Below are 17,369 nucleotides of genomic sequence, written 5' to 3'. Positions count from 1 at the left end.
AAATATTGGCCACCGAAACTTCCATCGGGCGGAGACCTTTCTCCACGCACCAACAGGAGAAACGCTTCCACTTGGCCGAGTATGTCGCTCTAGTGGAAGGCTTCCTGCTGCCCAAGAGTAACTCCCGTACTGGGGTGGAGCAGCGCAACTCAGAACTGGTCAGCCACGCAGGAGCCACGCCGCTAGGTGCAACGACTGGAGGTCCGGGTGACAGAGAGTTCCGTGTTCCTGGGTGATCAGGTCCGGGTGAAGGGGCAGGGGAACTGGGTCGGCTATGGCCAGGTCCAGCAACATGGGGTACCAATGCTGTCTGGGCCACGCCAGGGCTACCATGATCACGCGGGCCCTGTCCCTGCGCACCTTCAGAAGGACCCTGTGGACCAGCGGGAACGGGGGGGGAACGTGTAGAACAAGTGGGTCGTCCACGGAATAAGGAAGGCATCCGCTATAGACCCGGGTTCCCTGCCCTGAAAAGAGCAGAACGCCTGGCATTTCCTGTTCCCCCCGGACGCGAAGAGGTCCGCACGGGGACAACCCCACCTCTGGAAGATCGAGAGGGCGACGTCCGGGCGAAGGGATCACTCGTGTGAGAGGAAGGATCTGCTCAGGCGGTCCGCCAGCGTGTTCCGTACTCCGGGGAGGAAGGAAGCCGTGAGGTGAATGGAGTGGGCTACACAAAAGTCCCAGAGTTGCATCGCCTCGTGACATAGGGGAGAGGATCTGGTGCCGCCCTGCTTGTTGATATAGTACATGGTCGTTGTGTTGTCGGTAAACACCGCGACACAACGACCCCGAAGCTGGTGACAGAACGTTTGACAAGCAAGGCGGACCGCTCTCAACTCTCGCATGTTGATGTGCAGCTTCACCTCCTGCGGGGACCACAGGCCCTGTGTTCTCAGGGATCCCAGGTGGGCCCCCCAGCCGAGATCTGAGGCATCCGTCGTTAGGGACACCGAGGGCTGGGGTGGGTGGAATGGGAGCCCCGCGCACACTACGGACTGGTCTAGCCACCAGCTGAGAGAATCCAACACCCCCTGGGGGATTGTGATCAGCATGTCTAGTGGTTGCCTTGCCGGCCGGTAATGTGCGATGAGCCACGACTGGAGGGGCCTCTTGCGGAGCCGAGCGTAACCGGTCACAAATGTGCATGCTGCCATGTGGCCTAACAGGGTTAGACATGTCCATATTGATGTTAAGGGGGCTGCCCGCAATCGCTGAACGATCGCCGACAACGCCTGGAACCTTGGCAACGGCAGAAGGGCCCTGGCCACGGTGGAGTCCAGGATGGCCCCAATGAACTCCACCCTCTGCGTGGGGAGCAGGGTGGACTTGTCCACGTTGATCATGAGGCCTAAGGTAGCAAACAGGCCGGTGATCCTGCGGACGTGGCTGCAAATCTGTAGCTCCGACGTGCCCCTGTCATAAACAGATAGCTAAGGGTTAATGTCTCTTTCACCTGAAGCACCTGACCAGAGGACCAATCAGGAAACCGGATTTTTTCAACTTTGGGTGGAGGGAATTTAGTGTCTGAGTCTTTTGTCTGTCTGCCTGCTTTCTCTGAGCTTTGGAGAAGTAGTTTCTACTTTCTAATCTTCTGTTTCTAAGTGTAAGGACAAAGAGATCAGATAGTAAGTTATATGGTTTCTTTTCTTTGGTATTTGCATGAATATAAGTGCTGGAGTGCTTTGATTTGTATTCTTTTTGAATAAGGCTGTTTATTCAATATTCTTTTAAGCAATTGACCCTGTATTGTATCATTTTAATACAGAGAGACCATTTGTATGTATTTTTCTTTCTTTTTATATAAAGCTTTCTTTTAAGACCTGTTGGAGTTTTTCTTTACTTCAGGGAAATTGAGTCTGTACTCACCAGGGAATTGGTGGGAGGAAGAAATCAAGGGGAGATCTGTGTGTTGGATTGCTAGCCTGATTTTGCATTCCCTCTGGGGGAATAGGAAAGTACTTTTGTTTCCAGGACTGGGAACAGAGAGGGGGGAAGGGAAAAAGGATTATTTCCCTTTGTTGTGAGACTCAAGGGATTTGGGTCTTGGGGTCCCCAGGGAAGGTTTTTCAGGGGGACCAGAGTGCCCCAAAACACTCTAATTTTTTGGGTGGTGGCAGCAGGTACCAGGTCCAAGCTGGTAACTAAGCTTGGAGGTTTTCATGCTAACCCCCATATTTTGGACGGTAAGGTCCAAATCTGGGACTAAGGTTATGATATGACAGCCCCGAATTAACCAATCGTCTAGGTAAGGGAACACGTGGATACAACTGCGCCGAAGATGTGCCACAACGACGGCCATGCATTTTGTGAATACCCTCGGAGCCGTAGAAAGGCCAAATGGGAGGACTGCAAATTGGTAGTGAAGGCGGCCCACCACGAATCGAAGGAGACGTCTGTGGTGTTGCCATATGGCAATGTGAAAATAAGCGTCCTGCATGTCGAGGGCGGCATACCAGTCTCCCGGATTCAGGGATGGGATAATGGTCCCCAGGGATACCATGCGGAACTTCAACTTCACTAGGTACTTGTTGAGCTCTTGCAGGTCGAGGATAGGCCTGAGGCCTCCCTTGGCCTTGGGGATCAGAAAGTAGCGGGAATAAAACCCCTTGCCTTTCTCGTTTTCCGGAACCGCCTCTATAGCTCCTTTGTTGAGGAACGTCTGTACCTCCTGCCGAAGGAATTGCTCGTGAGAGGGGTCCCTGAAGAGGGACGAGGAAGGGGGGCGGGAGGGAGGAAATGATACAAACTGCAGGCGGTATCCCGTCTGCACCGTGCGTAAGACCCAGCGGTCCGATGTTATTTGGGCCCACGCCGGGAGGAAAAACGAAAGGCGGTTGGAAAACGGGGGAGAAGGATCCGTGGGGGAAACTGTTATTGCGCCCTCGGGCGCACCTTCAAAACGAAGGCTTGGGCCCAGGCGGGGGCTTGGAGGAGCTTTGATTCTGCCACTCTTGGTTCCCCGACTGTCTACGCCTTCCATTCCTGCCGCGGCGCCTATTAAGGTCCTGCCGCTGGCGGAACAGGGGGTATGGTCTACGCTGCTGTTGCTGCTGCGGCCGGAAGGGTCTGCGCTGTGTTCCTGGCGTGTGCATCCCGAGGGAGCGCATAATGACCCGATTGTCTTTAAGACTTTTCAGTCTGGGGTCTGTCTTTTCTGAAAACAGGCCCTGGCCTTCGAACGGGAGGTCCTGGATGGTGTATTGGAGCTCCGGTGGAAGGCCAGAAACCTGAAGCCAGGAGATGCGGCGCATCGTTACCCCCGAGGCGAGGGTACGGGCAGCCGAGTCTGCAGCGTCCAAAGAGGCCTGTAACGAGGTTCGTGCAACCTTCTTGCCCTCATCAAGAATCGCCGCAAATTCTTGACGAGCCTCTTGTGGCAGCAGCTCTTTAAACTTGTCCGCTGCCACCCATGAGTTAAAAGCATAGCGGCTAAAAAGGGCTTGCTGATTTGAAACCCTGAGCTGAAGGGCCCCAGCCGAATAGACCTTGCGGCCGAGGAGGTCCATATGCCTGGCCTCCTTGGATTTGGGGGCTGGGGCTTCCTGTCCGTGGCGCTCCCTCTCGTTCACCGACTGCACCACCAGGGAACACGGTGTCGGGTGAACGTGGAGGTACTCGTAGCCCTTGGAGGGGGCCATGTACTTCCTTTCGACACCCCTCGCCGTAGGGGGGATGGAGGCCGGTGACTGCTAGATTGTATTGGCGTTGGCCTGGATCGTCCTAATGAAGGGTAGGGCGACCCTGGTGGGAGCATCGGATGAGAGGATGCTGACGACGGGGTCCTCGATCTCAGAGACCTCCTCGGCTTGCAGGCTCAGATTCTGTGCTACTCGCCTAAGGAGGTCTTGGTGTGCCCTGATATCTAGCGGAGGAGGGCTATTGGAGGAAGTACCAGCCACCGCTTCGTCGGGAGAGGAGGATGAGGAGACCCCTGGCAAGAAAGTGTCCAGTGGGGGGTCCCCCTCAGCCCTCGCCTCTGTCTCAGGAGCAAGACCAGGGTCTTGCTGCTTCGATCCTTCCTCTCCATCAGGGGAGGGAGGGGGGCGAGACAACGATGCCTCTGGCACCCTGTGCTCCGCCGTTGCAGGCCTAGCAGGAAGCTGTTGGGGGCCCTGGGCTTGATGGTATGCCCAGGGTGTCCAAAATCCCCACTGCTGCGGACCCTGGTCCTGTTGCGGAGGGTCCTGGAATAATGCCGCTTGTCTGTCAGTGCCCAGCGCATATACGCTGTCCGCTTGTGATGACACCGACGGCTGTCTGGAAGGCCATGGCGGGGCCGACCGCGGCTGATAAGAGTCTCCGCGGTCCGGCACCAAAGATCTTCTCGGTGCCGGGGATCGGTACTGGGAGTCATACCGGCGCCGGGATCGGGACCAAGTTCTGTCTCGGTGCCGGGATCTGGACCGGTACCGGCCGCTGCTTCGGTGCCGGGATCGGGACCGGGACATGCCACCGACACGGTGCTGGGAGGTCGACCGGGACCGGGACCTGCCACCAGCTCGGTGCCGGGAGGTCGACCGGCGCGCTGAATGACGGCGAGACTGGCTCCTAGAGTCACGGTGCCGGTATCGACGGCTGGAGTCAGACTGTGACCATCTGGAGGTCGATCGGCGCCGCGAGTGCGACCGGTACTGCCGAGGGGAGCGGTGCTGGGACTGCGAGCGGCGGCGGGATCTCGAGCGACCGTGGCGTCGGGACCTGGATCGCGAGCGCGAGTCCCGAGACGGTGCCGTCATCATGGGCTTGCCCCTAGATGCTACCCGCACCGGAGGTACCGGGGGTGGCGGCTGAGTTGACTCAGTCAGGGCAATAAGGTCCCGTGCCGAGGCGAAGGTCTCCGGAGTAGATGGGACAAATAGCTCAACCCCAGATCTTATGGGGGAGCTCGGCGGTACCGGACTCGACGGACCCACCGGGCCCGGAGTCGACGGTGCCGGTAGCGCCGCGGCAGATGTCGATGCCGGGCGCTCCATTCGAGTCTGCCTGGCTGGAGTTGCAGACGTTGATGGTCTCGTTTCTGCACCCGGTGCCGGGGGAGGTCGGTGCCGGGGAGTCTTTCCGGTGCCGGTGCGATCCGGTGCCGGCGTAGAGATCACGGCCTGCGAAGCTGCTGGGTCAAGTGCCGCTTCCATTAGGAGAGTCCTGAGTCTCTGGTCTCTCTCCTTCTTTGTTCTGGGCTTGAAAGCCTTGGAAATGCGGCACTTGTCCGACCTGTGCGATTCCCCCAGGCACTTTAGACACGCGTCGTGAGGGTCGCTGGTCGGCATAGGCTTTTTACAGGCCGCACATTGCTTAAAGCCCGGCGAACCAGGCATGAGCCCGGTGCCGGGTGCCGGGAAGGGCTACAGCCCAGACCGGCGAACAACTATTGTACAAAACTATTTACACTAACTATACTTAACACTAACTAACAACGGTAGTAACAAGGAGAGCTAGGGACGTGGAGGACAGCAATGCCGCGCTCCACAGTTCCAACGACCGACACGGCGGTAAGAAGGAACTGAGGAGCGGGTGGGCCGGCAGGGGTATATATCGAGCGCCATGGCGGCGCCACTCTAGGGGGCGACCTGCCGGCCCACTGGAGTTGCTAGGGTAAAAAGTTTCCGACGAGCGTGCACGCACGGCGCGCACACCTAACTGGAATGGATGTGAGCAATCACTCGAAGAAGAATTCACCGAAATTGACTATTGATAGGTATCTCCAGCAGAGCACCTCATGTAGAGTTTCTTTACTCAACACCGATTTAAAATTACTACAGTCACTTCACAAAAGGGAAAAAAATACACTAACAACAAATACTGTAATTCCCTATACAAATTACATATGGAAGCTTTTAGAAAGTATCCCACAGCGATTAAAAGGGAAAAAAAAAGACACAGACAAGTCTATCAAGACTGTTTAATTACATATTTTTACACCCCACATTCACAAGCAGTATAGAGTTCATGTATTTCTCATCATGTAAAACTTAACATACAAACATCTACTGGGAAAATGAAGTTTGTATTAACATCAAAAAGAGAGATGCCTTTTCTCTCACTGTGTGACTGGCTTTCAGCCAGTATTCTGGTAATCTCCCTATATGATGTTTTGAAGGCATTGATGATATTCTACAATACAGGATTTTTAATTAATAACACAATCAAAGACACAGAAAAACTGTGTCAACTATCTGTCTTGTAATCGATATTTTCCCAGACAAATTTTGATACACATAGACAGCAAATTATGAGCCACATCTACATAGAACTTAGCATAACTACACAGAGCTGGGAAGAACTTTATAACTCTATGAGCTAGGAAGGTCTAAAATGAGAAACCTCAGTTCAAGATATGTACCTTCTTGTAGCTACCAACCTGTTCCTGGCAAAAACCGAAGAAAACAGATGGGCCTAATAACTGTCTTGAAGGTCAACAAATCTGGGCTGCGGTGGACTTGTGTATTTTACCCAAATATGATAGACACACCTGTACTTACATGTTTTGTGACTCTTGATTTCCTGATGGAATACAGTCTGTTCCAGGTACAGGAGTAGGAATCCTTTCTGAAAGTGAACTAGCCTATGAAATAAAAACTACAGTTATTATTACATCATTCTTAGAAGTTCTGACTACCAATAACAAAAAGGATGGAAGGATGGTCCAGTGGTTAGGGCATTAGCCTGGCACTTGGGAGATCTGAATTCCATTTCCTGCTCGGTCAACAGGCTTCCCGTGTGCCTGTACACAAGGCACTTAAGGACAAATTTTAAAAGGTATTTAGGCTTCTATCTGCAACTTTAGGTACCTAAATACCTTTACAAATCTGGCCCTTAGTCTCTGTGTGCCACAGATTCCCATATGTAAAATGGGAGTAAATAGTCCTTCTCTGCTTCACAGGGGTATTGTGAGGATAAAGACATTGAAGATTCTGAGGCACTCAACTACTATAGTAATGGGGCCATATAAGTGCCTCAGTTAGATAAAATAAAATAGATTAGATTAAATAAATCCTGAATATGTTTTAAAGGGAATATATTTCAAAAGCTTGCAAGATTTCATACTTTATTTCAAGGTGACACTATAATTTCTGCAAAGAGTCCTGTGGCACCTTATAGACTAACAGACGTATTGGAGCATGAGCTTCATCTAGTATACATGGTGCCACAGGAGTCTTTGCTGCTTTTATAGATCCAGATTAACACGGCTACCCCTCTGATACTATAATTTGTCACAATTGACCCAGAAATGTAAGTGAGGCCGTGGTCTCCAAATAACCTGTAACTCTCCAATCAGGCCTTTTTTTTTTAATGTCCTGTAAATGTGTTGGTACTTTTTTTTCTCAATGCTTTCTTTGTTTTTTTAAAAAAACCACCAAAACTCCTATGCTTTCCTTTGACAATGGCACCGTATAATTCAAAACATGATGACTGTCACTATACTGAGATATTATCAGTACCCTTATATGTGAGGTAAGGAAATTCAGTGTCAGGAAATAACACCTAACATTACAATATACAAAATAAAGCAAAATTTATACGCTCCAAAATAAACGCTTAGATCCAGAGTGTCCTGGCATAGTGTGCCAGAATTCTGAATCAGAGAAGTTCAATTACATTAATAAACACCTATCTGCCAAGTTGTAAAACACTGTGGACTATTTATCAGAGGTGTGAAAATATTAAGGTTGTTAAGTAAATATTTTCTATACCACTTATTTATCAGCAGAGCGAAAAAATCCTGAAAAAAAATCTGAAAATTTGTACTTCTATTTCCATATCTTCTGTGGTATAGAAAGAATAGCAAATAACATATTTTTCCAATCTTGCTTAAAATAAAACTACACACTCTGAAATGTTGTAGATAACTTAGTTTTGTTTTTTAATTACAAAATTTCACACACAAATAGAATGAACTTTTTAATTCCATTTGCATCTATAGAGATCAGTGTTCTTAACTGTAGGATACTGGTCTTCTTACTGCATATGAGCTTTGATCTGATCTGAAGTAAGAAGTACCTTCTGAATCGATACAAAATTAAATATATCAAACAACCCTATCAACATTCAGCAAAAGTTAACAACTTTGCTGGGGATGCTAATGTAAAAGATATCTGATTTTTTTTGAAAAAAATACGTTATTTAGGATCAATGATTTACGATTTTTAGGTTATAAGCAATGATGGGGACATTACACTATTTAATCAAATGATAGTGGATGTTATGGATTAGACAACTTCAGATGTATAATTTCAATGAGCGTAATGAAGTTATATTGTAACATATACAAGATCAAATACATCCATAATATCATTATGTAGTATGCTATTGCTTTTTCTGGGTCTGTCAACTCTCCTTTTCAATCATGCCAGCATCTGTCCCAGAATTCTACTACTGCCATATACTTGATCATGAGCACTTTTTAGTGGCTTTGCCTGCAGAGTGAAACTGTTCCTTATCTGTCTTACTGAAAAGTGCTCCTGTTCAGAAGGGCAGTGCTAAGAGTTACTAGAGCAAGCAAGTCCATTAGTTGGGAAAGAGATACCATGATCAAAATATTTGTAAGTACAAAAAATTGAGATTTATAAGTGTCCCAACAGTGAGTCCACCTATTAGGCTGACACATTTGGGTTATATTTTCAAACTACTTTTACAGTTTTTATTTTGGAGGGTAGTAATGGGATTCTCCCATTGCCGCCCCCCCCTCCCTTAGCAGCTGTCGGAACCTTGCAAGGATCTACAGGTTTCTTAATGCTAACACTGTGGAAGTACTCTGCTTTGGATTGCACCATAAACAGAAGGGAAATGGGAGTATTGCCCTAGCCAGGGAAATTAGGGTTTGAGCCAGACAGGTCCTGAAAGAGAGAACCCTAAAAACAACCAACCCTGGGAAAAAGTGCTTAGGTTGAGGGGTGGCACACACTGTTACTTTGGAATTACCTTTTAATAATAAACTACTCCACACAATGAGTAACCTCTTCTCACTTTATGAGTAAGTAAAAGACGGTTACTCACCTTTGTAACTGTTGTTCTTTGAGATGTGTTGCTCATATCCATTTCAATTAGGTGTGCATACACCACGTGCACGTTCGTCGGAAGATTTTTACCCTAGCAACACTCGGTGGGTCGGCTGGGCACCCCCTGGAGTGGCGCCGCTATGGTGCCGGATATATACCCTTGCCAACCCAATCACCTCTCAGTTCCTTCTTGCCGGCTACTCCCACAGTGGGGAAGGAGGGCGGGTTTGGAATGGATATGAGCAACACATCTCGAAGAACAACAGTTACAAAGGTGAGTAACCGTCTTTTCTTCTTCGAGTGCTTGCTCATATCCATTCCAATTAGGTGATTCCCAAGCCTTACCTAGGCAGTGGGGTCAGAGTGAGATGTTGCAGAATGCAAAACTGCTGAGTCAAAGGCTGCATCATCTCTGGACTGTTGAACCAGAGCATAATGTGAAGCAAAGGTGTGGACCGAGGACCAGGTAGCTGTGCGACATATCTCCTGGATAGGTACATGAGCCAGGAAGGCAGTAGATGAAGCCTGAGCCCAGGTAGAATGCGCGGTGATGTGGCTTGGGGAAATATGAGCCAAATCATAACAAGTGCGGATGCACACCGTCACCCAAGATGAGATCCTCTGAGAGGAAACAGGTAAGCCTTTCAATTCGGTCTGCTACTATGACAAAGAGTTGGGGGGTGTTACGAAAGGGTTTTGTCCGCTCAATATAAAATGCGAGTGCTCTACGGACATCCAAGGAGTGCAATTATTGCTCCCATCACGTTGAGTATGGCTTCGGGAAGAAGACCGGGAGAAAGATGTCCTGGTTAACATGAAAGGCCGAAACCACCTTAGGGAGGAATGCCGGGTGTGGTCATAACTGCACCTTGTCCCTGTGGAACACAGTGTACGGCGGATCCACCGTAAGAGCCCTAAGCTCGGAGACTCGTCTGGCCAATGTAATGGCTACGAGGAAAGCTGTCTTCCAAGACAGGTATAGTAGCAAGAGGTTGCTAATGGCTCGAATGGGGGAGACATAAGTCTGGTTAAAACCAGGGTGAGGTCCCAGGTCGGGGCTGGGCGGCGTACTTGGGGGTATAAGCGCTCCAAGCCCTTGAGGAACCTCGAAACAATAGGGTGTGAGAACACGGAACGGCCACCTTCACCTGGGTGGAAGGTAGAGATGGCTGCCAAGTGTACCCTCAGTGATGATACTGCTAGGCCCTGCTGTTTGAGAGACCAGAGGTAGTCCAAAATAGAGGGGATCGAGACCTCAATGGGAGTAAGATTAAGCGTTTCGCACCAGCAGGAGAAATGATTTCACTTGGCCAGATTCGTTGACTGGGTGGAAGTTTGCCTGCTACCCAGGAGAACTTGTCGTACTGATGCAGAGCAACGTAACTCTGACTGATTTAGCCACGCAGCAGCCATGCCATGAGGTGAAGGGCCTGCAGATCCGGCTGGCAAAGTCTGCCGTGCTCCTGAGTTATGAGGTCTGGGTGGAGTGGCAGGGTAATTGGGTTGGCTATCAACAGGTCGAGCAACGTGGTGTACCAGTGCCGCCTAGGCCACGCTGGAGCGATCATGATGATGCATGCTCTGTCTCTGTGGAGTTTCAGCAGGACCTTGTGAACCAGCAGGAACGGTGGGAAGGTATAAAGGAGCTGGCTCTTCCACGGCATCAGGAAAGCGTCCGAGATCGATCTTGGGGAAGAGACCTTGGAAGGAGCAGAACATCTGGCATTTCCTGTTCTCGCAAGAAGTGAACAGGTCTATGTGGGGAAATCTCCAGTTCTGGAAAATGGAATGAATAATGTCCGGGCAGATCGACCGGCACTCGTGAGACAGGAAAGACCTGCTGAGTCGATCCGCCAGAGTGTTCCAAACGCCTGGGAAAAAGGACGCTACCAGATCTATCAAGTGGGCTATGCAAAAGTCCCAGAGTTTGTTGGCCTCCTGACAAAGGGGGGAGGATCGTGTCCCTCCCTGTTTGTTTATGTAATACATGGCCGTTGTGTTGTCTGTAAACACTGACACACAACGGCCTTGCAACTGTTGCTGGAATGCCTGGCATGCCAGGCAGACTGCTCTCAGTTCTCGGACATTTATGTGTAATGCCAGCTCCTGATATGACCAAAGGCATTGAGTATGGAGGTGATCGAGGTGAGCACCCCAGCCGAGAGATGACGCGTCCGTCGTCAGGGACATTGAGGGTTGGGGCGGATGGAACGGCATCCCAGCACACACCAAGGAGGGAGTTAGCCACCATTCTAGGGAGCCTAGGGTGCTTGGGGGAATGGTGACTATTGTGTCTATTGGGTCTCTGCCCGGGCGGTATACCGAGTTGAGCCAAACTTGGAGAGGACGGAGGCGGAGCCTGGCGTATTTGGTTACAAATGTGCAGACAGCCATGTGACCCAGGAGACCGAGACAAGTGCGAGTCAAGGTCATCGGGAAATTCTCTAGACCTCGGATGATTGTTGCCATCGCCTGAAACCGCGGCTATGCTAAGCAGGCTCTGGCTAGATTGGAGTCCAGGATAGCTCCTATGAAGTCTAACCTCTGCGTGGGAACCAGAGTGGATTTTTCAAAATTGATCATTAGGCCAAGACACGTGAATTGGTCCTTGACGATGCCCACATGCTGAGTGACTTGTGTCTCGGAGGCCCCACGGATGAACCAATCATCCAGATACGGAAAAACGTGTATCCGACATCGGCGGAGGTAGGCGGCGACTACGGCCATACACTTTGTAAATACCCTTGGGGCTGTAGAAAGGCCAAACGGCAGGACCTTAAACTGGAAGTGCTGACGGTTAGCTACACAGCGAAGGTATCTCCTGTGCGGAGGAAAAATGGTGATGCGAAAGTACGCGTCCTTCATATCTAGGGTGGCATACCAGTCTCCAGGATCCAAGGACGGGATAACAATCCCCAGGGATACCATGCAGAACTTCAACTTTATCATAAATTGGTTGAGTCCTCGCAGGTCTAGGATAGGTCTGAGACCTCCCTTCGACTTGGGGATTAGGAAATAAAGGGAGTAAAACTCCTTGCCCCTTTCGTCCATTGGTACCTCCTCTATAACTCCCATGGCGAGGAGAGTCCGCACCACTTGTAAGAGGAATAGCTCATGAGAGGGGTCCCTGAAGAAGGACAGGGTTGGAGGGCGAGTTTGAAATAAATTGGAGGTGGTACCCATATCCACCGTGTGTAGGTCCCAGCGATCTGAAGTTAACTGGGACCACGCCGGGAGGAAGTAGGAGAGAGAGTTGAAGAAGGGAGGAGAGAGATCCTGGCCTGTAACTGGTACACTGCCATTCGGGCATACCTCCAAAAGTTGGTCTTTGGTCCCGGTGGTGGTTTCGAGGGACCTTGATTTTGGCCCCCTTGGGGTCCTGATGGTCGTCTGCAACCACCTTGGTAGCGCCGCCTGCCAAAGTCTTGTCTTTGTCTAGAAGCAGAGTACGGGTGGTGAGGCTGGGGACGGAAAGGCCTGCGTTGGGCCACCGGCGTATGCATGCCGAGAGAGCGCATTATGACCCTGTTGTCCTTCCGGCTTTGCAGCCTGGGGTCAGTCTTATCTGAGAAGAGGCCTTTACCATCAAATGGCAAGTCCTGAATGGTATATTGCAGCTCCGGTGGGAGGCTTGAAACCTGAAGCCATGAGATGCGCCTCATGGCAACACCCGAGGCCAGAGTCCTGGCTGCTGAGTCAGCTGCATCCAACGAGGCCCGGAGGGAAGTTCTGGACACCTTTTTCCCTTCCTCCAAGAGGGCAGCGAACTTGAGGGAGAAGCTCCGTAAACTTACCCTCTGCCACCCAGGTGTTATAATTATAGTGGCTAAGCAAGGCTTGTTGATTTGCCACCCGGAGTTGTAGGGCACCTGCTGAGTACACTTTGCGGCCGAGTAAGTCCATTCGCCTAGCCTCCTTCGATTTCGGGGCTGGCGCCTGCTGGCCATGGTGTTCCCTCTCATTAACAGACTGGACAACTAGTGAGCAGGGAGGAGGATGGACATACAAATACTTGTACCCTTTAGAGGGCACCATATATTTACGCTCGACTCCCCTGGTCACAGGAGGGATAGAGGCTGGAGACTGCCATATAGTATCGGCATTGGCCTGGATGATCCGAATAAACGGAAGGGCCACTCTAGTGGGGGCATCCACTGATAGAATGTCCACTACCAGGTCCTCTACCTCTGGGACCTCCTCCACCTGGAGGTTCATATTGAGTGCTACCCTCCTTAGGAGGTCCTGATGGGCTCTCAGGTCGATTGGAGGAGGGCCCGAGGAGGATGTTCCTGTCACCGCCTCATTTGGAGAAGAGGAAGAGGAGATGCCGGTGACAAGCGGGTTCTGTGTAGCCTCTTGCTCTTGGGTGACCTCCTGCTCCAGTGGAACCTGGGAGTCCAGTGGGTGAACTGGGCCTTCCTCCGTACCAGTCGGAGGAGAACGGCTAACTGTCGCCTCTGGCACTCGGTGCTCTGATGGGACAGAGCGGGACGGAACTACTGGTATGCCTTGGGCCTGGTGGTACACCCAAGGTGTCCAGAAAGACCACTGATGGGGTCCTTGGTCCTGGGCCTGGGTCTCTTGGAAGACTCTGGCGGGCACATCAGAATCGCGGTCCTGTGCATAAGAGCTGTCCATGTGGGACGACACTGATGCGTGTCTGGATGGCCATGGAGGGGCTGAAAAGCCCTGAGCAGAGTCTCTGGCTCTAGCGGACCTTGCTCTACTCGGCACCGGGAATGAGATCGGGACCTGCGACCGGAACAGTGCCGGGAGGTTGACCAAGATCTCGAGGCTCGATGTCAGAGGCGGCTACGGGAGTCACGGTGCCTGGAGTGATGCCGGGAGCTGGAACGGTGCTGAGAGTAGCGGGCTGGCAAATGGGATACTGAACGGTGCCGTGACTGCGACTGGTATCGAGAAAGAGAATGGTGCTGGGACTGAGAGTGGCATTGGGAACGGGAGCACCGACGGGACCTAGAAAGTCTCCAGGACTGTGATCGTGAACGATGCCACTCTGCTGTGCCGACAGAGGATGGTCTTATCAAGGCAGGCCTGCCAATAGACTGTATTACCCGCACCAGCGGTGCCGGGGGTTGAGGCCGCATCGACTCTGTCATGGCAATCAGATCCCTCGCTGTTGAGAACGTCTCCGGCGTGGATGGAATAGTAAGCTCAACCACAGCTCACGCCAGGGAGCTGACAAGCACCAGACTCAACGGCTCTTGTGAGACCGAAATCGACGGTGCCGATATCTTCGGTGCCGTGGCAGATGTCAGTGCCGGGCGATCCGACTTAGACAAGCTCTCTGGCTGCGGTGCAGGTGGCACGGAAGCAGCAGGAGTCTTAGGCTTTCTCGACCTCGGGAGAGAGGGAGCGGTGCTGAGTTGACTTCGGTGCTGGCGACGGCTGGTGCCGAGAGGCCTTGGCAGTACCGGCATGGTCTGGTGCTGAGGAGGCGCTTCTGCCCGCTGATTGACCAGCGCTCAGTGCCGAAGGTGGAGGGGTAAGAGCTGCCTCCGTGAGGAGCTGCTTTAGCCAAAAGTCCCGCTCTTTTTTCGTTCTCGGCTTAAAAGCCTTGCAAATGCGACACTTATCTGTCAGGTGAGATTCCCCGGGGCACTTAAGGCAAGAATCGTGTGGATCTCCTGTTGGCAGCTGTTTATGACAGGCTGAGCACGGTTTGAAACCCAGTGAACCGGGCATAGGCCCTGGCACTGGGTGCAGGGAAGGGGCTAATCCTCAAACCCCTTGTAATAACCTTAGTCCCAGATTTGGACCTTACCGTCCAAAATATGGGGGTTAGCATGAAAACCTCCAAGCTTAGTTACCAGCTTGGACCTGGTACTTGCTGCCACCACCCAAAAAATTAGAGTGTTTTGGGGCACTCTGGTCCCCCTGAAAAACCTTCCCTGGGGACCCCAAGACCCAAATCCCTTGAGTCTCACAACAAAGGGAAATAATCCTTTTTCCCTTCCCCCCTCCAGGTGCTCCTGGAGAGATACACAGACACAAGCTCTGTGAACCCAAACAGAGTGAATCTCCCTCTCTGTTCCCAATCCTGGAAACAAAAAGTACTTTCCTATTCCCCCAGAGGGAATGCAAAAATCAGGCTAGCAATCCAACACACAGATCTCCCCGATTCCTTCCTCCCACCAATTCCCTGGTGAGTACAGACTCAATTTCCCTGAAGTAAAGAAAAACTCCCACAGGTCTTAAAAGAAAGCTTTATATAAAAAGAAAGAAAAATAAGTACAAATGTTCTCTCTGTATTAAGATGATACAACACAGGGTCAATTGCTTAAAAGAATATTGAATAAACAGCCTTATTCAAAAAGAATACAAATCAAAGCACTCCAGCACTTATATTCATGCAAATACCAAAGAAAAGAAACCATAGAACTTACTATCTGATCTCTTTGTCCTTACACTTAGAAACAGAAGACTAGAAAGTAGAACTACTTCTCCAAAGCTCAGAGCAAGCAGGCAGCCAGAAAACAAAGACTCAGAGACACAATTCCCTCCACCCAAAGTTGAAAAAATCCGGTTTCCTGATTGGTCCTCTGGTCAGGTGCTTCAGGTGAAAGAGACATTAACCCTTAGCTATCTGTTTATGACACGCCCCCCAAATTGCAGACAGTGGGGAAGCTCACTGGCGGCGATTTCCTTCTAGAACTTGAAAATAAACAGATTAATACAACACATACACCTTTACATATACTCCTAAGTATATAACTAACAGACTTCTACATTTTAAGAACACTTTTTAACTACTGAATTCTGGGAAACTCTCACGGGAGAGTGCATCAGCAACTTTATTAGAAGCTCCTGTGATGTGTTGAATTTCAAAATCAAAATCTTGGAGAGCTAAACTCCAACGAAGAAGTTTCTTGTTGTTCCCCTTGGCAGTATGAAGCCACTTTAGTGCAGCATGGTCAGTTTGTAGTTGGAACCGCCGTCCCCAAACATATGGGCGTAGCTTTTCCAGGGCGTACACAATGGCATAGCATTCCTTCTCACTGACTGACCAGTGACTTTCCCTCTCAGACAGTTTCTTGCTGAGAAACACGACAGGATGGAAGTTGTGATCTGTTGCTTCCTGCATGAGCACTGCTCCTATACCACGCTCAGATGCATCTGTGGTTACTAGGAATGGCTTGTCAAAATCCGGGGCCCTGAGCACAGGGTCCGACATGAGCGTTGCCTTAAGTTGGGTAAAGGCCTTTTGACACTCATCAGTCCACTTAACTGCATTTGGCTGGGTCTTTTTGGTCAGGTCGGTCAGTGGGGCAGCGATTTGGCTGTAGTGTGGTACAAATCGCCTGTAGTATCCGGCCAAGCCTAAGAAGGATTGGACCTGCTTCTTGGACCGTGGGACAGGCCACTTTTGGATAGCATCCACCTTGGCCTGTAGGGGGTTAATGGTTCCTCGACCCACCTGGTGCCCCAGGTAAGTCACTCTGTTTTGGCCTATTTGACACTTTTTGGCCTTAACAGTTAGTCCTGCCTGCCTGATGCGCTCAAAGACCTTTTCCAGGTGTAGTAGGTGTTCGGGCCAGGAGTCTGAAAAAATGGCCACATCATCGAGGTAGGCAACTGCAAATTCTCCCAGTCCAGCTAGTAGACCATCTACCAGCCTCTGGAAGGTGGCGGGTGCATTTCGAAGGCCGAAAGGAAGGACATTGAATTCATACACCCCCGCATGGGTGACGAATGCTGACCTCTCCTTGGCAGGTTCATCTAGCGGTACTTGCCAGTACCCCTTGGTTAAGTCTATTGTAGAGATGAACTGGGCACGTCCCAACTTTTCCAATAGCTCATCGGTGCGTGGCATTGGATAGTTGTCCGGACGAGTTACCGCATTTAGCTTACGGTAGTCCACGCAAAAGCGTATTTCCCCATCTGGTTTGGGTACCAGAACCACTGGAGATGCCCATGCACTGGTAGATGGGCGGATTATACCCATCTGTAGCATGTTCTGGATCTCCCGTTCTATAGCAGCTTGGGCATGAGGAGACACTCGGTAGGGTGGGGTTCTGATTGGGTGAGCATTACCTGTATCAATGGAGTGGTATGCCCGTTCAGTCCGTCCTGGGGTGGCTGAGAACAATGGGGCGAAGCTAGTGCACAGCTCCTTGATTTGCTGCCGCTGCAGACGTTCCAGAGTGGTTGAGAGGTTCACCTCTTCCACGCCACCGTCTTTTTTCCCGTCGTAGTAGACACCGTCAGGCCACTCAGCATCCTCTCCCTGGACTGTAAACTGACAAACCTGTAAGTCTCTGGAATAGAAAGGCTTGAGAGAATTAACATGGTACACTTTAGGCTTTAGTGAGGAATTGGGAAATGCTATGAGGTAGTTTACAGCTCCCA

The 17,369-nt window shown here is 50.8% G+C and overlaps 1 protein-coding gene across 3 annotated transcripts in view; it reads right to left on the bottom strand.

The window, feature by feature from the left end:
• TBC1D32 (TBC1 domain family member 32) overlaps nucleotides 1-17,369 on the bottom strand; it is a 187,186-nt gene that overhangs the window by 124,989 nt on the left and 44,828 nt on the right. For all 3 annotated transcript variants that reach the window (XM_050949461.1, XM_050949462.1, XM_050949460.1), the window contains one exon: nucleotides 6,483-6,565. In XM_050949461.1, the coding sequence (XP_050805418.1) occupies nucleotides 6,483-6,565 (83 nt within the window). The remainder of the gene's footprint in view (nucleotides 1-6,482; nucleotides 6,566-17,369) is intronic.

The sequence above is a fragment of the Gopherus flavomarginatus genome, chromosome 4 (assembly GCF_025201925.1).
Source record: "Gopherus flavomarginatus isolate rGopFla2 chromosome 4, rGopFla2.mat.asm, whole genome shotgun sequence".
NCBI classification, from domain to species: Eukaryota; Metazoa; Chordata; order Testudines; family Testudinidae; genus Gopherus; species Gopherus flavomarginatus.
Note: the sequence above shows the minus strand (reverse complement) of the source record. Positions and strands in the feature narration are given on the sequence as shown.